The sequence below is a fragment of the Strigops habroptila genome, chromosome 18 (genome assembly GCF_004027225.2).
Source record: "Strigops habroptila isolate Jane chromosome 18, bStrHab1.2.pri, whole genome shotgun sequence".
Classification (NCBI taxonomy): Eukaryota; Metazoa; Chordata; class Aves; order Psittaciformes; family Psittacidae; genus Strigops; species Strigops habroptila.
In genome coordinates, this window is record NC_044294.2 from 2,936,644 (window position 1) to 2,958,734 (window position 22,091).

A 22,091-nucleotide genomic window follows, 5' to 3' on the forward strand; every position below is an offset into this window, starting at 1 on the left:
ATGTGCCCTAAATTACCCTGGTGCAGACTTCCAGCCTTTGTAGTAACATCCCAACATTCACCAGTTACGAAGAAACTGGGGAGAGGGTTTTCCTGCTGGTACTTCCAGAGGAAAACCATTAACTGAGGGGCAGCACCCACCTCCCTGAGGGCTTAGAGAAGCAGCAGGTAACCTTGGGACCCTTAACTGTGGTTTCTGCTGTAACTATATGAAAAGCTCTTGGATGTTTCCCAACTCCGGTGGTTAGGAGTGAACTGGGAAAGTGAAGACAAGCACCAGCAACAGGCAGTGAATGGTGAACTCCATTAGACCGGATAGCGTAACTCTTCTTGGCCTCCTGAGGGATTTTCCTCTGTCCCTTCCCTCTTGCTAACGCTGGCAGCAAGAGGACATCAGGGTCCTTCCCAAGGGCTCTTCCAGCCTTGAGGGTCTGTCAAGCCCTCAGCTTGCCCAGGGTTCAGGATGCATAAAACCTGGAAACAAGCTTTGTCCAGGAATTAGGGAAGGCATTAGGCAGCCTGTAGGGTTTTGTTGATGGTGATGATGAAGAAGAAAGGGACCAGCATCTTGGATTTTCAATGGAAGGAGATTTCCACCCTAATTTATTAACTCAAGGCTTCCATGAGACCTGGGAAGCACCATTACCTCTAAACCTGCCTGTACATTTCAGCCCAAGACCAGATTGGCCGAGAAACTTACATCAAAGGCTGTTTGTTGTTCTTTTAATGGAAATGTCCTTTTTGCCAGGAGGGAAAACTTCAGTGACTGATTCTTTTTGGTCTAAATATTTTTGCTGAGAATTGTGAGTCTGTCAAAATGCATCAAAACAATGCTCTGAGTAGGTTTTGTTAAGAGAAAAACGATGTTTTTCTTGTGTGTTTCTTCAGCCTTAACAGAAATAGAAAGTGAAAAGGTGAAAGAACACAGGGACCGGAGGGAGTTCCAAGCCGAGGTAAAGATTCTGCAGAGAGCCAAGGTTTTATTAAAGGAAGAGAAACCACAACAGTTGGAAGATGTGACAAATGTGGGTATTTTCATTTATTTGTTCTGAAGTGTGCATCTTTTCCTTAACAGCTCTAACCTTGGTGTTATTCTTATTTAGGGCCTCAGTTTGCTGTTTGTTAGTGAGTCATTACAAGCCTGTCCTTTTGCTGTACTTTTCCCCAGATGTAGAAATGTGTGAGCAAAGTGAATGTGCTGCTTGCAGTGCCCTTGGCAATGGTGGTCACACAACCTTGCCACGGCAGAGGCTTCTGCAGGAGTGTGTTCTCCATCCAGCCACAGAGAAGCTGCCAGCTTCATGGTCCAGAACGGATGGAGCACCACGCTGCTGCTGGGGATGATGCTCGGCTGCATTTTCCCCCAGCAACATCTGCAAAGATGGGGATGCAGCAGGAACAACACTGCTTGTGAATAAAGTGAGCATCTGTGAATTGCTCTGAAGTCTGAACAAGCTGTAGAGTGCCAGAATTTTGCTGTGTTTGTGGGTCTGCCTTTCCCTCACATGTGCCAGCTGCTAAAACTGACTCATTTCTTACCAAGATGCTCTGCTGCTGCCTTGGCAAAGCCCTGCTGCTTGGTGCCGTGGTGGTTGGATTGCTCTGGTTTTAAGGCATTGCGGCTGAGCCGTGGTCATCTCCTGCATTGTCATTGTTCAGCTTTTTGCAGGAAAAGAGGGTTGTGAAACACCTTGGGCTGCTCTCAAAGAGCCAGGTAGACCTCATCCAGTTTCAGTTTTCAGAGTAAAAGTAGAACCAGCCCACCCAAATGAGGGTGTAAATCCCACTGGCGAGCACAAGCAGCACATGGTAAATGCCAGGGCACTTCCCTTGGCTGTGCTGGTGACCGAGCTGATGGGCAGAGACATGGTTCAAGCAAACGTGAGGGAGCTCTGAGCTAGAAATACAACTTGTATAAAGACAGAGTTATGGTTTGGTCTCCTTCACGGACTGGTGTAAATAGAAAACTGGATTTATCACTTGCTTTGTGCTGAATCAGGTCTTCTAACTTTAATAGAAGAGGTTCCTCCTTTACAGCAGAGCTCCAGCCAAGGGCATTGAATTACTGCAGTATTCCCCACAGCCATCTGAGGATAAGGGTATGTCTAAATGCTATATTGAGTGCAGACATGAAATTGCTCTGCCAGAGCTCTTGATATCTGGACCGGCTCCAGCTTTGATCCAGAAAGCTGTATGAGCAGGGAAGCAGAGCAGCGCCCTGCCAGAACAGTCGTGTGTGCTGGAACAAGCTCATCTTACCCCATGGTTGAATGGATAGACATGCTTTCGGGGTTATCTTCTCTTGAATTTGCCCAGACCACCGTGACTCATGGAGATTGTTCAGGCAAAGTCAGGGAGAGCTGGGAATAAGGAATGAACTGGAGAAGACTCAGCATCTGTGGCTGCTGATTCACAGGGTGGAAAGGAGCACTGGTGTAGTGAAGCGTTTGCTGCTTGCTCACAGCACTGCCAGAGGCCCTTCTGCTGGCGCCAGATCATGTCAATGTTGGGTTTTTCTTGCTGCACGTGTTCCCCTTTTGGCCGGGAGAGCAAAGTCTGTTTCCTTCAATTCATTGTGTCAGTGCAGCCGGGTCGAATGTGCAATCCCAGGTATCAGTGGTAGAAATGCTGCGTGAGATGAATGGATGTGAACAGCCCTCGGGATGAGCATGCCCCTGAATCCCAGCCAGAGGCTGAGGATGCTCCAGCACATACTGAGTGAAGGGAATGTGCCTGAGGGTGGAGGGGTTTTAAGAATGGAGATGATGAACGCAAGTGGGATTTCCCAGCTCCTTCCTGCCCACTCTCATTTCACACCCTGGAAATCAACTGGAAAACCTTTATTTGCACAAAACTCAGGGTGCTTCCAAGTCTGACCCAGTTTTAGAGGTCCTTGTCTCAAATACCAGATCTAGATCGCTACCACAACTTGAGTTCTGGTTTAGGGTCGATTCTATTTGAATGGCCAAAGGCAAATACTTCAATAATATTGTGGCCTTAATATTATTTTTTTTTTTTTGGTAATTTAATTAGGAGCTTGATGTGGTTTTGGGGCAGGACACAAAGTGGATTACAGGAGCAGCCGGTGCTGTCATTAAGGACGTTTGTCTTGTGTTAAAGTTTAACCTCTCCTTGCGCAGGGAGGCAGGGACAGAGCCTCAGCAGCCCGTGTCTGTGTGCAGAGCATCAGGCCGGGAACACTCTCGCCTTGCTGGAATCCCACTGCAGTGACCCCAAGTACCAAGTGGCAGCTGTGACACGCGGCTGTTTATAGAGACCAGAGCTGGAGGGTAAATATTGATGTAGATTCCGATGCTTAATCTGCTACTGGCTGATTGTGTGGAAAGCCTGAGCCCCTCTTTCTACAGCAATTTATAACCAGAGCCTTCAGCTCCTCACCTTCTCCACCAAACACCCTCAAACACATTCCCCAGGGCTAATTCTGCAGCATGGCTGGGTTCAAGCCCCCCTGGCACCTTCTGGTCCCAACCATCCCAGCAGCCAGGCTGGAAGTAGAAAGGCACCAGTAAACGTGGCTGCAGGTGATGACTGGGGCCATTAGCACATGGGCTGTGGCAGTGCTCATTATGGGGAGTGTGCTCATTAGCAGGACACAGCCTACCCGTGGTGTTAAAGCATCCTGATCCCTCCCATCACTGCTTCTCCACCCATTGCAGCCGCTGCTGGAGCTTCTGTGGTGCTGGTAGGAACAGAGCTGGTGTCCAGACTGGTCTCACAAGGGATGAGACATCAGGTGAGCAGCAAAGTTTGTCCCTGAGCAAAGGAGAGCAGTGCAGGAGGGGAGGGCAGCGTGGTGCAAGCTCCTGCCCTGTCTTGGTATGTGTGACAAGGGAGTGGCTGGAGGTGGCACAGCCTGAGGAGGATCTGGGCTGGGTTTGGGAGAGGTAGCTCAGGGCAGTGACTGTTCCAGGAGCCCCAGGTTCCCACCTTTGTGCCAGTTTTAGTTGTGCTTGGCAATGCAAGTTCTCCCCACGTGGTGTTGTCAGCTAGCAGGAGGTATTGCTGTCACCCCAGCACAGGACAATGGGAGCACCTCCCTGTCTTGTACGTGTTGGGCTTTTCTGATAAGAATTTGAGTTTCCCTTTCATTTGCTGGAGTGTTTTATGGCAGCTGAGAATCCTCTTGTACTCCTGTAACGGATTTTTCCTTTGCAATTTCCTATCCTCATTGTTTCCCATTAGGCAGGTGTGGACACATCACAGATAAGATTCTTAACTCCTGGCAGGTTGAGCAGCTGATCAGACCGCAGATTACTACAGTCTCTTCTTCGTCTCCACAGCAGCTTCTGTAAAGCATCCCCTGTTTCCCAGGGATGGCAAAAAAAGCTTCAGCAGCAGATTTCTCTCCCTGTCTAGCTCTTTGTGCTGGAAAAAGCATAGGAAGGGCTGGTATCCCTGAGCTAATGGGCAACTGAGACCCAGTAGCTTGTGCAAACTTGCACAGGGGGCTCTATAATACACCCTAGAGCTGCCCAGAGCACCCTGCAAAGGAGCAGAGCCTCTGGAAGAAAGCCCTCAACACAGCCAGGTTTGCACTGCATGTACCATTTTTATTTTCACATATATATATATTACATCATTTAAAACAGAATATTTGTGAAAGAAATGGTTTTAGATAAAAGCAACCCACCACGTTCCTCTTTGCCTGCCATTTAAAGATGACCTGCACTGGGGAAAGGCTGGCCTGCAGACCGAGTGTTCCCCATCTCTCTGCTGCTACTGGGACAACCTGTGCTCTTCCTGTCCTCCTCCTGGGAAGAAAAGGTGTTTTCCAGCCTCTCCCCTCCAGAGTCAGTGCAAAGCTCTATTGCTCCATTATACACCCCATTCCCTTCCTCCAGTGCTGGGAGAGACCTGGGACTTCCTGGAGAGATGGATAAAGGAGCTGGGGAAGGGGCTGTGTGGAACCAAATGACTTGCTGAGCAATCCCCTCCTGGTAAACAGCCATGGCAGAGCCTCCTCCTCACCTTCTGCCTTTGTGTTCCTGTTAAGGGCTTCCCAGCCCTGTTTCCCTTGCTCACCAGGGGAAAAGCCAAAGCCCTGGGGCAGTCACTAGGCTGGAGGGTGCTGTCCCTGCATCCCACGCAACATGTGGCTGGGTTTGTGGTTAAATGAAGTTCATACTGGTTAAAAACATTGTAGTCAATCAGGGCTTTATCCCTGCAGAATAAAGTGGCTGATTCAGCCCTGTAAGGGAAGTCTGGGGTTATCCTAAGAACGTAGTCTTATCTAGAGCTCTTGCTTCCAGATAAAGAAGCACTGCTCCCGGCACTGCCAGTCCCACAGCAGAAGCCTTCTGCATACAGACACGGTGGTACCTGGTACCTGCCAAGCGTTGCTGAGTGGGGCTTCGAGGTAGATGCCTGCTGTGGCTCTGGAGCATCGGCTCCTGGGGAAGGCCAGGCCTCCTATCTTGATCTGCTTTGATCCCAGCAAGCCCAACCTGCTGTAAGCAGCGCCAAGAGCGCTCGGAGAGGCGAGAGCAGAGGGAGACAATACACTGAGATCCTGAGACAATCCTCCCTGCAAATCCCCTGAGAAAACGGATAAAATGGAAACTTTCCTTTGCTACAGCACCTATTTTAAAAGTTCTATTCTCTATCCTGGTACCACAGACTTTGCTAAGGCCCCATCATCTACTATAAAGCTAAAGAATGTTCTTTAAAGTCTGCTGGCCTCACAGCTGAATCGGGCTTGCAAGGTGAAATGCTTTGATCTGGAAGATGAGAATAAATTAGAAGCAGCATGGCTTTCTGTGCAAGCACAAGTTCTCTCCAGTCTGTTAGAGTTCTGGGAGTGTGTCGGTGAAGTAGTGAATAAAAGCTGAGGTACTGTTTTCTATCCTCTGAAAAAGTCCTGCTGGAGACTCAACGAACCAGAGAACTAGCCTAGAGGACAGGACGTGTCAATAATGGGGCTGAGGAAGAGAAAAGGAAACTAACAATTAACAGTTCATTTACATCGTGGCAAAAAGGCTCCATCTGGTGGTGTTTTCCCCCAGAAAAGAAGGTAAGGAGCGGGGATGGGAAGCTGCAGCTGAGAGAAGTTGGTTACACTGGCTACTACCAGAGAAGAGCATTGAGGAAATCTCAAGGTGGGTGAACACGGAATGCGGTGGTAAATGAAGTTGTGTGTGGATAATTGCAAAGGGGACAGTGTGGGCACTCAGCTGCTCCAACAGAGTCAGCACGGCCAGAAAACATGAGCATGGACTGTCCATGGGAGCTGCTCAGCACAGCTGAAACAAATCAACCAAAACAGAGATCTATAGAAAAGGAATATTATAGCAAATATTTTAATGCCTTTCTATTAAGCACAGCCTAGGGAAAAGGGATACTGCAGAAGCAGGGTCCAAATGACAAGCACAGAAAGACCCTGATATGGAAACAAGCTGAAAAGTTTGCTGCTCTGCGAAGGGAGGCAGGAACACGAGGGATGTAAGTGTTATAAGGTTATGGCTGGTCCTGCTAAGCCTCTGCAGCAGCAAGAATGGATGCGAGGGGTCCTGTCTGTGCTTGGACAGGATGTGTAGTAACAAGCTTCAACTGCAGCAAGGCATGGAAGGGAAAACTTACCTAAAGATTAAGGTAGGAAGCAGTGACATGGGGAGGAAATGCTGGAGGGTTTAGGAACAGGTTAGACAGCTGTCTGTCAGGAATGCCTTTGTTATGCGGGCATATGGGCTGCTCTCAAGATCTGACCCCCTTGGGCTCTCTCAGTGTGTCCAGTCTCTGGGGCTCTGACTGCACAGGGAGAGGAGCCCGGGCATAGGACCACAGCTCACCTCCTACCTCCCAAGGTCCCTCCGTCTCCCTCCCTCCCTCCGACCTGCTCTAGGAGATGGGTGATGCTGCTATAGGGTGAGTTTGGCTCAGATGGGGCCAGTCACAGTTTCAAGCCTTAGAGTCACCTGGAGTAAAAAGAACAGAGCTAAACCATGCGGTCCATGCTGAGGTACTCTCCCTATTTTGCAAAAGTCAGAAAGATTTAAGGTGGGAGAGTGGATCCTGCTTCTGTACCACCCCCCCCAAAGTCATGCTTAACCATTAGTCATGAACGGAACAAGGTCAAGGCACTTCCCAAAGATGCTGTGCCCAGAAAAGGCAGCTATAAAGCACCACAGCCCTGGGCTTAACCAGGACATGTCTGCACCATCCTGCCCAGCTGAGCTCAGGAGGTAAAGAGCTGCTCTGGGGGGAGGATGCACCTTCAGGGCTACCATTGAGAACAAGGGAGACCAACTGGTCACAGTTGGGCTGCTCACTTGCCAGCATCTGAAGCTACCAAGTGGAAGCACAATGGGAGAGGAGGCAGGCAGCCTGCCCACACCAACCATCAGCCACCCCACAGCCTTTAGTGTTTGGAAACCTGCTGGTGCTCCCCAGGTCTGAACTCATGGAGGGCTGCACCCAGCACCCATATCAGCCATGGGAGAGCAGCAGGTCTCCAGGGTCAGGCGTTGTCAAGGAAATCCTGCCTGCCAGCACTGCCAGAGGTTGCCATGGATTGTCGGAGCAGGCAAGCAGTGCGATCCCTTAAAAGGGGTAGGGATGCTTGTTGAAAGGGAAGGCTCAAGTACTTGGGCTCAGGAACAGAGGGAAGATGAAAGCAAGCCCCACATGAGCTCATGCTGGCTTGCGTCTCTGGTGCCTTACAGATTGCAGCAACGAAGGCTGCAATCCCTCTTCAAAGGCATGGGCTTGAGGAGAGCCATCAGCAAACAGGGGGCTCCACGCCTGCCTCAAGGAGTAGACGGGGACCCACGCATGGGCATCATCATAACACATTTGTTCCTCCAGACTCCTGACTCCGGAGGAGCCTGCTCTGCCTCACTGCCACACGCTGGGAACGCCACAGCGATGCTCTGTCCACAGCAGCTAAGCGAGGCACGAAACAGCCAACAGAGTTGAACCTTCCCTCCCTCCCTCCACTTCTCTCCATAGCTCCTGGTGGTGTCTGCATGGATGGCAGAGACCCTGGGCCCTGTGGTGGGTCACAGGTCCAAGCTGCTCTCTCTTGGAGGTTCCTCAAATCCCCCCTCTCTTGGGAAACACCAACGCAGAGCAGAGATTTGAGAGAGCTTGGCTGGACCCTCCCAGCCTCTGCCACCACCTCGGTTAGGGCTTGAAGAAGCGTCGTACCACTAAATGTCCCACCATGACCAGGGCCACCACCACCAGCATGTACTTCATGTAAACATTGTCCAGATCGAGTGCAGCCGCCTAAGGGGAAAACAGAGAATAACCAAGGCATGTTAGACCTACTGGGGCCACCCCACAGTCCCTAGGCTGCACCTTTCACTGTCCTCATCCCAAATCCCGCTGGCCCCATCCTCACCCATCCTCCCTGCTGGGCGATCCACTGGGCGATGCGGTTCCGGAGCATGAACTCCACGACGCAGCGGGCGATCCAGCGGAGGAAGCCGGTCCTGCCGTGCTGGTAGACATGGATGGCCATGCGGTAGCCAAAGCCCAGCAGCGCGATCACCCGGCCCCAGTTAATGCCGCTCTCGAACAAGCTGAAACGAAGCCGAAGGTCTGAGTCAGTCCCTGCTGTGGCTCGGACCTTCCTGCTCTCAGCATCCCCAGGCTGAGGGCTCTCATGTGGTGCCACTCGCAGAGCAGGGCTGGGGATGCTGCTCTACCCCTCGAGCTGCATCCCAGCTGCTCACAGTGATTTTGTGGCTAAGCGACACGTGGCCACCCATAACCGAGTTCTACTTTCAGAGCAGAACAATCGCGGCGTTGTTCACGACCACTGTTTGCCTCAGCCAGGCAGGTTGGGGATGTCCTGGGGAAAAGGAGTTTCCAAATCCTGTCTACACAGCTACAGCCCCTGGATTGCTGGAGAGGAAGTTTTGCGATGGCTGTTGCTGACCTGCCACCTTCCTGCCTTTCCCTTGGGTCTCCATCTAAACACAGGGCACTACAGCTGCCTGGATGTCCCCTGTTTCCATGGTCAAGGGTATTAACAAGGTAAGATGAAACTAGTGGTGGTTTAAGCTGTCAGGCTGTAGCTGCGGCAAGCTCAGTAGCTGATACACATGTGGCCAGGAGAAGGAACTACTCCCCATGGGTCCCAAAGCATCCCTGCCTTGTGCAGTCATACCTAGAGGTGAGGAAGTTTAATCATATCTGAGGACAAAGTGTGTTAGAACAAGATTTTCCCTTTTCCTCCACAAACTCCTCCAAGACCAAAGCCTGATTTTTCCTTAGATTGATTATCCCAAGGGCTGGGGGGCTCCAAACTGTGCCTGCTCCTGATCCAGTTTTTCGTTGTGGTGGGCACAGACTGCATTGCTGTGGGCAGGTTGGGCACCGAGTTATCTACACCAGTTTTTGAAGGTGTGTTTCCTGGTTTCCAGCAAGTCAAGCAAGAAGGAAATGGAAAAAAATAAAGAGTAAACTCAGGCCCTGTGTTTCAATGTGGTGCCCTGTCCTGGTGGTCCCTTGTCTGCACAGCCAAAGGGAAACATCTTCTCTGCAGAGCCTTGGTGTGGAGATGCCACCGTGCAGGGCACAGAGAGGGAAGTCGGAGCCCAGAAGGGACAACAGAGAAGCACAGAGAGGGACAGAGGTTAATTCCCAGAGGTTAATTTACCTGTTTGCGGTGCGTTAACCGCCTCAGGCTGGCAAAGCGGTGAGAGCAGCAGCGGCTTCCCAAGGACAGGGAGCAGGAAGAGGACAGAGAGAGGCAGTTAGACACAAACACAAGGGTGCGCAGGGACGGGGCTGTGCCAGAGGACCTGGGAACCCAGAGAGCCCAGCACCAATCCTGGCTCTGGCAGAGGTGGTCTGGTCTGCATGACCCTGGCAAACTGTTCAATGTGCAGTGTCTTGTCTTCCCTACAGAGACAGGAGTGTAGGGAACCCCCTGATGGCCACCTCGGTCCAAGGCTGTACCTCAGGCAATCAGAGCAATAAGTTGTCCAGGTCTTTGCGTGTGCTCTTCACCCTGTTGCTGTGTTTGAGTGAGCTGGGTGAGCATCACCTGTGCAAGGCGGCTGCGGGCTCTGCGAGCCTGTGGAGCATCCCCCATTCCGAGTTAATCCAATCCTGCTCTGTGTGGACCATGCCAAGGGCATAAGTACCTGCCTGTGCCCACAGCTACCTGTGCTCTGTGCCTTGTCAAGCCTGGCCCAGGGCTGCAGCGGAACCAGCAGTGGGTCTGCCTTGGTCCAGGACAGGTCATACCCCTGTGGGGGAAATTCACTTGGCTACTGATGCAAGGGACATGCGTCCCAGGCACATCCCCCAAACTGTCTGACCCTGGTCAGCTTGTGCAAGGACTGTGAGATGACGGTCAGGTGAGGACTGTCCAAATGGTGCACAGGAGGAAAAGCAGACAGGCAGGAACCACGGGAACCCTCACAGTGGGCTTGTTGGGAGCTCAGACCGGGGACAATGGACAAAGCTTCAATGGACAGGGTCTGTGTGCTGGTGCAGAGCACAGCGCAAGGGTCTGACTGACTGCACTGTGCCCATCTGACCTTCCCTTCCTGCTCCTCTCCAGGAGGAGGTGTCCATCCCGCGCCGAGGGAGCCAAGGGCCTTACCTGGAGGCTATTCGGGTGAAGTACTCATAGGCGTTCTCTTTGGTGGGCTGCAGGGACTTCAGCAGGTAGCGGAACTCCGCGTCGTACCGCTCATTGATGTCGTCGCCGATGATGGCCAAGCGCCGTCCCACCAGGCTCCCGGTGCTGCCCGGGGCAACACAGACAGGTCAGAGAGGCCGGGAAGGGGGACTGGGGTGGGTCTGTCATGGAGCTGGCTTGGGATGGGGTTAAAGGACGTGCATATGGTTGGGATCAGTTTTACCTGCCCAGCTCCTGCTGGATCTCCACGATCTCTGGGTCCATGGGCACCTCCTCCCCTCGCTCCTCTCTCTCCTGCTGGTAGCGGTAGAAGGCATAGCTCCGGAACACCTCCTCCGTCTCCTCCGCCACCCGGTCCTCTGAGACAGGCAAGAAGAGAATCATAGAGTCATAGAATAGTTGGGGTTGGAAAGAACCTTAAGATCATCTAGTTCCAACTCCCAAAGAAGTCAAGGGAGAAGCTCGTCTCTCCCCTTTCCCAAATTGGAAATAGACGATTCCCTTATTTTCAGCCTAAACTCATGCTGTTTGTATTAACACTGCCCTTCTGGAGTGACACAAAAAGAATCCAACAAAACTTAGTTCTCAGAAAATCAATTCTGAAGCCAGCCTTCGTTCTTGGGGGCACAAGCCCACCTTTTGAATCCATTACTGGCAGGAAACAGCTACGGAACTGTCACAACACAAACCAGATGTTCAAGTGCTTGTGCTTGGCAGCGTGCTTTTACCTCTTGATAAGGGCATTGCTCAGCACAAACAAGTTCAGAGATCTCAGATCCAAACCCAAACTGGAGGCCAAGCTCAGTCTAGTGCTGCCCATCAGCCCTAGCAAACAATCTTGTTTTTCAGCATCACTGACGATCGAGCCCTTGCATGGCAACAACAGTGATGTGGGGAGCACAGAAAATGGGTCATTTTAGTGTAGTTCCTTGTTGATTCAATCACACATCACCAGTCTCACATTCTCACCAGTTTGGCAGCAGCAATGTCAGGGCAGGGTTTGAACTTCTGCTTGGGCCACTGGCAGGAATAGAAAGGAGAAGAGCTGCTGAATAACCCACAAACTCTTGCCCAGGGACGTGACTCCCCATCCTGCGCTCGAGAGCAAATCAACAGCCAGGTGATAACGCCTGCTCTACCCCTCAAGCTGCATCGCAGCAGTCACTGATACCTTATCACACGCATTGCATTGCTCCTGGGGAAAGTACCCGCTCTGTCACGGGGTGTCTTTGATTAGAGCTCGGTTTCAGCTGACTGGAAGCAATCTGGTTTAGAGCACTGGTTCCCAAACAGCCGGTGGTAGCACTGCTCTTCCCTGGTTCTCTTTTATGATACAAAATTTGCACTGGACAGAAATGGCTTAGGGGGATCAGATCCCTGCTTCTTTGACTGTATCACTGTGGAGATTCACAGACACTAAATGAAGTGCAAAGCCCAGGTACATGAGCTACTTGGGGAACATCAGAAGACCCCTGCCTTTGGGTGATCGCCCCACAAGGTGTGCTGTGGTGACACACAGCGGCATGTCTGTGCCAGTAACACTGTCTGGCAGCAACACGACTCACTGCAGCCCACCCAGCTAAAACCCTGACCCACCATCCCACTATATCCACTCATCAGACTGGCCATGCCATCCTCTGGCCACTGAAAATTGCATCTCCAATGCAGAGGTGCTCCTGCCCGAGCCATGGCTCGGATGTGGGGCTGGGATGTGAGGACCTGGCCTGTGGACACAACTGTCCTGGTGATGCTGCCCAATAAATCCCTGTATCCAAGTCTCCAGAAGGTGCCACACTGCTCATGGCAGAGTTTTTCTGGTTGGTCACATCCACGTGGCTCTGGAGAGATGGGCCCAGCCCCGGATGGGGTGTGGGGAAGGGAGAGGACCTGACCTGTTGTGCAGAGACTGGGGTTACATGGAGTTCAGGTTGGGTAAATAAAGGTGAGGGGAAATGACGAGCCCTGGTCGCTGTGTTTTCAAGGGATGGTTTTTTGTTTTGCAGGAATGGGTTTATTTGGTGGTAAATAAATCCCACCTCAGAGAGCAGCCAGTGAGGGCGCCGAGAGTCAGAAAACGAAACTGACTGACTCATAGTTTCAGTGAGAGGCCGCGTAAACACTGCGAGAACAAAGAGGAAATGAGGGTACCAAAAACCCCCTGGTCTAATTACCCCAGGTGCTGCTTTTAGTAACACAAAGGCCAGCAGAACACGCATCTTTTCCCCCCAGCACCCACTGGGACCATCTGTCTCTCCCACTCAAAGGAAGAGGATCTGGAGCAAGGCTTGCCTTGTGGACTCCCAGTGCGAACAGTGGAGAGGGGGAGAGAGCAGTGTGGAGCTCCTCTGGGACCTTTGGTGTCCCTGGGGGATCCTCGGGGCTGCGTTAGGGGCTCACGAGCTGCTGTGAACCCCCATTTGCAAGGGAGGACCTGCCCTGTTCCTGCCTCATGGAGCAGTGACCCCACTGTCCTCACTGTAAGTATCTGGACCAGACGCACCCCAAGAGCCTCTAGGCTGGACCCACACCACAGGCAACACTGACTGGACCCCAGCGAGTCTCCAACATGCAACATCTGCATTCCTGTGCAAGGTCCTTTACTTCTCACCATTCCCATCTCCCACGAGCAGCTGCGCTGCAGTAAAACCTGGCAGGTCTCTGCAAAGTTATCCATCAGACCTTGTTACAACTAAATAGCCCTGCTAGAGACTGTAATAATGACAGATGCAACCTGGCAGCATCCCTTTCGAGCTCAGGAAACAGGCAGTAACTACACCGAGAGGTGCATCTGTTTGCACAGAGGGAGACATCAAGTCTGGAAACAGCAACAGGCTCCAAAGGGAGAAGACGGCTCCAGGGAACCAAGAACAGACTCTGGAGATTTCTGCCTTGAGGGGAAGCTTGACTTCACCTTATGCAGGTGCAATTCAAGTGTGGGATGAGCTCTATCTCTGTTAGTGGATTTGGGTTACCTTCCACCCCTGTGAAACCAATTGCCTGTCAACAGCGATGCCATCCAGCACCAGAGGCTGATCAACCTGACACTGCACCACGGGGACAGTCCTGCACGGCTTGCAACTGAGAGCAGAGGTGCACAGTTTTCCTCTGGCACTTTGCTGCTCAAGCTGAGCCCTGTCCCACACTTGCTGATCCACTGACCTGCATCCCAGAGGATGCTCAGAGGGGTGGGCACCTCGGCCCTGGAAATCAATCTCCCTCTGCCCCATCAGGTGTTTTATAAAAGTGTTTTTGGGGCGTCCTTTGCAGGCCAGAACAAAGGAGCCACGAGGCAATTCTATAGCACAGTTATTTCCCAGCACAGCCCTCAGAAGGATAACTTCTTTTCTTTTAAAAACAGAGACCATGTATAGATGGGAGATGCAGTTCAGTGGGAAGTCCAATACTCTGTGTCTGTGCTGGAGATAGGACCTGCTGGGCACCAGACAAAAGAAAAGTATATTTAACTGGCTTTGGTTGCTCTACAGAACATATGAGGACCCAGGCTTAAACAGGCAGCTCACGTTTTTCCTACTCATTTTGCAGGTCGTCCTGGTGATGAAGACACGTTGATGCTCACAGATGCAGAACTAATGTCCCTCAGTGACTATTTATCAGTTCAGGACCTGCTTCACATGCAACATCAAGTCCAGAGCTATGACAAACAACCAAGGTCCAAGCCTCATACCTCTCTAGGTACGTTACATGAGTACTAAACGCACACAGAGGAGAAAGCCCAAGTAACCTGGCCCTTCAAACCGTGAGTTGGGGTGGCTCCTGCCTTTGTCTACAATGCCCTAAACCCACCAAAGTGCAAATTGACACCCAGCCTAGACAGAAACAGCAGCACCTTGCCCATGCCCTAAGCACTGGCTGGTAGGACAAGAATGATGCTCAAGCAGATCCTTGAGCATCACGTAAAGTTCTGTACTCCCTACTGCAACCAAGGATAAACAAAGGGAGCAAGCAAGCCCTAAATGAAAGCCAGGCTTAATGCCTGTTGACAAAAGCCGCCTTCTGCCCCATAATCCCATAGCACGTGTTGGTGGAAGCTGCACATTTCTGCTCTCGCTGGAGTCCATAAGCTCTGGCCTAAGAGGCGTACAGAGATCCCACCTCCAAATTCCAGATGGACCACCTGACTTTCGGGAAGCAGCGGGATGCCCGTACTTCCAGTAAGTGTTTGCAAGCGTACAGGAAGTGTGACTGTAAAACAGTGTGGTTAGAGCTCAGGCCTGATCCTCTCACTGGTTTTCACATCAGCATCTCATTGGCCTCAACAGGAAATCAGCATACGTAAACAACTGCTCTTATTTATTTCCATTCCTTGTAGACTTTGGTAGGGAAGGGAAGGGGTATTTTTTCTTCTGGTGCATGCAGGATCTAGCGTGAGCAATACTCTGAGATGGAGAGGAGTCCAGGCAGTACCAGAGTATAAATAACATTATCAGGGCAATAAACCAGCTCTGAGCTGGATCTGAGCTCAAATACATAAACAGTCAGGTATAGAGCCTAATCTCCACTATTGACAGACTGCAGTGACTCAGCCTTATTTACAGGTCCACCTGCAGAACAGGTTAAGAAGTCACCCACGTTCAGCAGCTCTCCATGCAGCGGCATTTTAGCACTTGGGGGTGAAATGGAAGCTGAGGTTTTTCCCGGCATCCTTTTGGCCCCGATCCCAGTTTCACCCATTAGTGTGAGACGCAATTACACAGTCTGCTGGGCTCTGCACACACGTAACGGCCTGAACTGCTGGTGTTGGTGTGCTGTAACTGTTCATCACTGCTCTGCCAGGGCAGCCGGGGACCCGATTCCATCCTGTGGCACCACTGAACCCAACTACAAGAGCAGGAGTGTTTCTCGCTGTGTTTTCAACACCCAGCACCTTTCACTTAGGGAAGGGAAAGTGAATGACTCCAAGCACCAGCCGCACACCCGCAGCCAGCCACAGCAATCAGCCGCAGCCCCACAGCTCCCTGAGCACTATTTGCTTGGTGCCTTTCAAGCCACCCTTGCTGCCCACCATGCTGATCCAGTGACAAGCATCTCCCGCAAGCACCGAGAACGTGCTCTCCTAATTCAATTCAGCATAGCTTTATGCAGCTGATTTGTTATCTCGATCTTGCAAAGGGCCCTGGAGGTATGAGAACCCCCATCTTTTCAAAGAAACACTGCAGGGGAAGGGAATCCTTCCTCCCCCGAAGATCACAGCAACCTTTTTACCTGAGTTGAGCTCCTGTGATGGCCTGTGCCTGTTGCTTCCCCGGCGTCCCCGGTCCCTCAGCGGGTCACCATCATTCCCTGAGGCCATTGCAGAGAGATACTCGGGTGTATTGGCTTTATCTGGAACAACAATGAGACAGTAAGTGACCTGGGTGATGAGCAGCCAGCATGGCCTCTGGCTCCCTCATACCTCCCCGCTGGGCTCAGGAAGACCCTCGGCCAAGGCACGTGCTCAGAGGAGCAATGGTCCCTGCTTTTATCTGCCAGCAACCTGGCTCCTCCCACACAAAGTCCCTTGGCTAGATTTCTCCTCTCTTCCTGACTCTCCTCACCAACGTGTTTTCAGACAGTCACATGCCAGACAAGGAAAGTCACCCAACTCCCTACCCCACTTCACCTCCTCATCCTCGCTGGAAACCTGCTGGCTAAACCCTCACCCGCTCAGCAAGTGCCAAGGGCTCTTATTCAGCCTTGGACCACAGAAGAATGGGATGAAAGCAAAGATCCCAGCACAAAGGGCTCCTCGACTCCCTGTCTGCACCAGAACAAGGTGTTGGAGCTGACCCGTGGTGCTTCACTGCTGCCCAAATGCTGCTACGACAGTTTGGAGCACGGCAAGAGCAAACCAACACATGGCCACAGCGACCTGCCATGACAAACCTCCACAAGCAATGAGCTCCAGTTTTCCTAAATCCAGAGGCTCTAATTCTGCCTTTTCTTTATGTTCTTACTCTGAGCCCCTCTCAGAATAAGAAAATTAAACAAGAACCAAATGCACAGCTCATGTTGTCCCCAAACCTCCCAGGTACCCTAAGCCCAGACCTGCAGGCAACGGCTCACTGCAGCTCATCACACTGTCCTCACCCCTGCTTTTAAGAGAGGAGGAAGTGTGGCCACGCAGCTGCGGTCAGGTCGGCAGAGATCACTGCAGCTCCGAGCCTGCTGCTGGCATGCCAGTACTTGTTCCCAGGCCAGGCTGCTCCCAGGCTGAACTGGTGGGTTTTCTGATTCGCACCAGATCTCAATTCATGAAGACACGTTGAGAGCCAGAAATCTAAATTGTATCCCGGGGAAAAATAAAAGCAGTGCTGCTTATGGATAAATAACCACCGGAGCCAGAATTAGAGGTGCAACACATGGTCCGAACTTACAACCTCACACTGAAGATCATTCAGAAGAAAAGACAGATTGAGCCCAGAAGCAACACTGGGAAGTACAGCCGGCAGCCTAGGTGGGGAGGGGGTCTGGAAGCACGAAGCTCATCAGCCTGGTGTGGAAAGCCACTGTGTATTTGAGGAGCTGCACCCAGGGAGCCTGAGCTGCAGCCACACACAGATGGAGATGCTGGTTTTTTCTACATCCCTCCGAGGACAGGAATTCCCTTTTCCTCCCCAACCTCAAACATCCCCATCCCAGGAAAAGCTGAAAACGCGATGAGGGTCATCATTTGGGCCCGAGAGTAAAGCTGGGAAGAGGCTGGTTGCCACTCACCCAGCCCAGCAGAGCCCTGGGTTCAGAGCTGCTCCTCTCCTTGCTCTGCTCTGTGCTGGGACGCGGTGGAGGCAGCTCAGCGAGTGCTCTGAGCGGATGCACGTGCCTCCGTCCCCTCCTCCACAGAGGAAACCCTCCCGTGCTGCCTCCCGCCATCCCCAGCCCTCCTCGGGCATCCGGCGAGGCTCCATCCGCAGCCCACCTTGGTGCCTCTCAAGGGGAGGCAGAGCCGGACTCAGAGCCGCATTTGTGGGTAACTGAAGCACCGTTCTCCCCCGAGGCTGCGCTCAGTGCTGGGGAGGATGTGGACAAACCAGCCAAAGAGTTCGGCTGCCTCCGGAGCTTTTGCAGTTTGGTCTGTACGTGCAACCAGCCACATTTCACATGAGCCCACTGCCCAGACCTCGGCTCTAACAGGGAATTCCTCATGCCGAGCTGGCTGCACGGTACAAAGGGTGGCTGGCGAGTAGAGCCCAGTGCAGCAGCAGCGACTGACTCACAGATCCTCCATACTGCTGCCTGGCGAACCCTTCGGAAACAGCAGGTTCGACTGTGGCTGTCATGTGAGAGGAACTTTCATTTTCAGTTTCCTTCTCAATGTGCCCTGCAGTGCTTTCTGCTCTTGCAACACAGGATGCTGTAGCCCTTTTGCACACACGCACAACTGGGACCAGCACTATGTCCCAGCAGTGTGCTGCTGCTCCCCAGGAGCCCTTAAACTCCCTTCCTACAAGCCAAGTGAATGCCCATTGCCGGGCTCTGCTGGGGGGCCAAGCACCTTGGACCACCCTCTCCTGTACCAAGAGTGCTGGTGCCCACATTCCCCCTGATGCCCAGCCCAATAGCCCTTTGGAAAAACTTCTTCACCCAAAGGGCTGTCAAGCAGTGGAACAGGCTGCCCAGAGCAGTGGTGGAGTCACCGTTCCTGGAGAGATTTAAAAGATACGTAGACATGGCACATGGTTTAATGGTGGACTTGGCAATGCTAAGTTAATGGTTGGACTCGATGATCTTAAAGGTCTTTTCCAACCTAAACGATTCCATGATTCTATAGTTTGTCCTATTCCCCCTTTGTTGTGAGAAGACGATGCTGGAAGAGAGCAGGGAAGGGTGTGGAGCAGGATATGACACCCACACACTTAAAGAAGCCCAAGGCTGCAGAAAGTGAAGGCTCTCCAGGACTTGGGACAAGGCTCACAGAGGGTTTGGGGAGCTGCAGGTTATGGGGAGCAGTGCCTGACTCTCAGCAGCTCCTAAAAGATTCAGCTACACCCTGACCTTTTGCTGTTGCAGGAGGCTGCAAAGGGTTAAAAGCAGCAGAAAGCACCAAGGACGTGGAATTAGCAACACCTCCAAGATGGCACAGGAGACTTATCTTTATTAATGAGTACATGCCATGCAAAAAAACAGCCTTCCTGGAACCAGCCAGGCTTCCCTAATAAAAAAGAAGACCTTTGCCTCAGCTGGTTCTCATTTCACTCTCTTCTCCTTTCCTTAAAGGTCTCTGACATGTTTCATGGGTGCCCTTAGGATACATTCACCACTTCTCCCAATACTTTTGCAAGGGTAAGAGCCTGAGTTCTGGGTGCAGGAAGATGGTGGGACTGGCCTAGAGCAGGAGGCAGATCCGCGTGCTGTGGGAGCAGCCATAACCCTATGAGCAAGCCCAACGAGGGGGCTCTGAAGTCACCCCCTGACAAGTTATGAAGATCCGGCTCCAGGAAACGCGTGGAGCATCCTCTGGGATGAGCATTTTGCAGGTCTGGCCTTGGGCCCCTGCATGGGAGGGATTCCATCACGTGGCATGCCTGGCAGCTCGCCCTCCCTAGGGCAGGAATCCTGCAGGATTCCTGTGCCCTGCTGCCATCCCTGCGTGGACCAGGGGGACTCCTCCCAACCTGGCCAAGGGGAGCAAACAGGTGAGTTTGCCCAGTTTTCCAAGTGTTTGCCCACTTTGGCATTTAACCAAGCCCACAATCCACACGTGCTGTGCCTGATGCCGCAGCCCAGAGTGGAGCGAGTCAAACCTTGGTCACCATCACCCTGGTCCTCACCTCGGCACATCGATTCCCACCGAGCGATGTGGGGCACATCGGGACAGCCCCGGCCACGCCGAGCCCGTCAGCCCGGGCACGGGGATGCTGCTGTGGCCGTCACGGCCGCGGCCTCGCAAGGGCAGACACCACCCCCCCCCCTCCCCGCAGGGAAATAGTATTAAAAGAGGCGATATTCCCTCTTTGGGGCAGCGATCAGCTCGGGGGAGCCCTTCCAGCCCCGGCACCCGCGAAGTGCTGCTCCCCGAGCTGCTTTATCCCCATTCCCGGGGCGGTGCGGGATGAGGCCCCGCGGCTCTGCCCCCCCTTCCCCCCCGCCTTGCTGGGGCTCCCGCATCCCTCCCCTGGCTCATCGCAGCCGCGGCCGGGCCCGGTGGGGAGGGATAACCCATCCCGGAGGGGGGCCCGGTACTCACCGCGTCCCGGCGGGGCCCAGGCCGGGGTGTCCGGGCACTAACGCATCCCGGCGGGCAGCGGCTCCATCCCGCCGCCTCCCTTCCTGCCTGCTCCGAGCGCGGCGCGGGGGAAGGAAGCGAGCAGGGCCGGGTAGGAGGAGAGAGAAAAAAACCAACCCAGAAACCCAGCCCCGGACCATTGACGCCGGAGGAGCCCGGACGGGCGCAGGCTCCCTCTACAGGCGCATTCCCCGGCCGGAGCGCGGTGCGGGCACGGACACGATCGTTTCCCACCCCTTTCCATCCAATCCCACCCGGGCACCCGGCTTGCCATGGTCCACAGAATGGTTTGGGTTGGAAGGGGCCTTAAAGCTCATCCAGTTCTAACCCCCTGCCACGGGCAGGGACACCTTCCACTAGAGCAGGTTGCTCTAAGCCCCTGTGTCCAACCTGGCCTTGAACACTGCCAGGGATGGGGCAGCCACAGCTTCTCTGGGCACCCTGTGCCAGTGCCTCAGCACCCTCACAGGGAACAACTTCTGCCTCAGAGCTCATCTCAATCTCCCCTCTGGCAGGTTAAAGCCATTCTCCTTGGCCTGTCCCTCCAGGCCCTTGTCCAAAGCCCCTCTCCAGGTTTTCTGTAGGCCCTTTAGGCACTGGAGCTGCTCTAAGGTCTCCCCTTCAGGAGCCTTCTCTTCTCCAGGCTGCCCCAGCCCAGCTCTCTCAGCCTGTCTCCAGAGCAGAAGTGCTCCAGCTTGAAACAAGCTGTATGCGCAAAATTATCTTTCTGTCCCTGACAGTCCCACTGTAGTAGCTCCTGGATCCCCCTAAAACATTGAACCAGAGTAGAACAAGAGATGCCCCTGCAGACTAGGTCTTTATCTGAGATCAGAGTCAGGTTAGGGATGCTGGTCATTTACCCAAGTATCTTCAAGACAGCATGAGCGAGCCAGACAATGCTATGGATGGAGCAGGATGGGCATCACCAATCCAGACAGTATGGACAGGGCAGGTTTGCAGCACAGAAACACATCTGCAGCAGAGCAGAGGCTCCAGCTGCTTGGTCAGGGCTCTGAGAGGCGTTAAAGAAGGGACAGGGCTCGGTGGAGCTGCAGGAAGTAGCTGAGGTGGCAGAAGGGCTGTGGTTTAATAAAGCTGCTGTGCCGGAGCGTGGGCTGTGCGTGGTGCAGTGCATCCACACGGGACAGAGCGGGCCCCTCTCTGCGGGGGTGCGGAGCATTAAACCACCTCTTTGAGAAATGGTCAATATCTTGTTCCAGGCAACAAAGCAGGCTCCAGGGCAATGCTTGCCTTAGGCTTGGGGAGCTGCTTGTAGCTGTAATAAAGACGTTTCTTTAATAGGTTTCCTTTCTGTACAGCAGAGCCATGCTACTGCTACCGCTACCGCTACTGCCTGGAAAATACAGGAGACGTGTTAATGCTTTGGGTGTAGGAGCTCTGCTGGGTTTTATCACTCCCTCTGTCCCCCTGGAACAACTTTTTCCCTGTTTTCCTCAGTCCCTCGTCTGTGTCAAGAGGGATCTGCCCAATTGCATGAAGTGCTTCGAGATCCGTGGATGATGAATTGACATGGCAGGGGTAAGGGGGGAAGAAGAGGTAGGGGATTTGTCAAGATCATCTACTGGAATCAGCATTACATCAGCATGAAGCTGTTGTACAGAGACATTTTGTCAGCACTGACACAACCTTTTGCTCTTTCCCCGCTGCAGCCTCATGCCCCGGGACGCGAGGTGGAGCTGGAAAGCAAAGAGCGACCGGTGATACCCCCGCACCTCGGGTCCTGCCCCCGGTGCGGTGCTGGGCGGGAGGTGAGCGGGGAGCTCCACCGCATCCCTCAGCCCTTGGCAGAGCTGCGGCTCCTGCTGGGGACAGACGTTCCTCGGAGCACCAGGTGGCAGTGTCCGACCTCCAACCGCGCCGGGCCGTGACTGTCCGGAGGATGCGACTAAAGGGGAAGCTGCTCCCCGCTCCCCTCGCTGCTCCCCGGCAGGAGGGAGCTGGTCCCAGCTCCGCAGCACCCAGCTCAGCCGCTGTGGTGGCTCTCCAAGGATGCTGCGGTATGGAAAGCAGTTGCAACTGGAAAAGGAACAGCAAACCTGCTGCTGTTCACCAGGTTTTATCCACAAGGTCTCCTCCTGGTTCCTCTCTGGAGGCAAAGGCCCCTTTCCCGATTGGGCAGGGTGTGAGGATGAAGGTGGTGGCAGTGCCCAGTGCCCAAGGCTGAGGTTGGAGCCCGGCTCCCTACAGGGCTCAGCTGCCGTGCCAAGACCACAGTGTCTCCATGCTGAGTTTA

General features: G+C 53.2%; 1 protein-coding gene across 2 annotated transcripts; it reads right to left on the reverse strand.

Moving 5' to 3' along the window:
• Positions 1-6,976: 6,976 nt before the first annotated feature.
• BAK1 (BCL2 antagonist/killer 1) lies at positions 6,977-19,948 on the reverse strand. 2 transcript variants are annotated; one of them, XM_030473529.1, is made up of 6 exons: positions 19,799-19,948; positions 15,838-15,957; positions 10,838-10,973; positions 10,576-10,719; positions 8,359-8,539; positions 6,977-8,243 (listed from the first exon to the last, which is right to left on the reverse strand). In XM_030473529.1, the coding sequence occupies exons 2-6, from the start codon at positions 15,923-15,925 to the stop codon at positions 8,139-8,141; spliced, it is 654 nt and encodes a 217-aa protein (XP_030329389.1). In that variant the 5' UTR covers positions 15,926-15,957; positions 19,799-19,948; the 3' UTR covers positions 6,977-8,138. The 2 variants fall into 2 exon arrangements, with proteins under 2 accessions (XP_030329389.1, XP_030329390.1); XM_030473530.1 differs by lacking the exon at positions 19,799-19,948 and adding an exon at positions 17,329-17,343.
• Between the last annotated feature and the right edge of the window lie 2,143 nt (positions 19,949-22,091).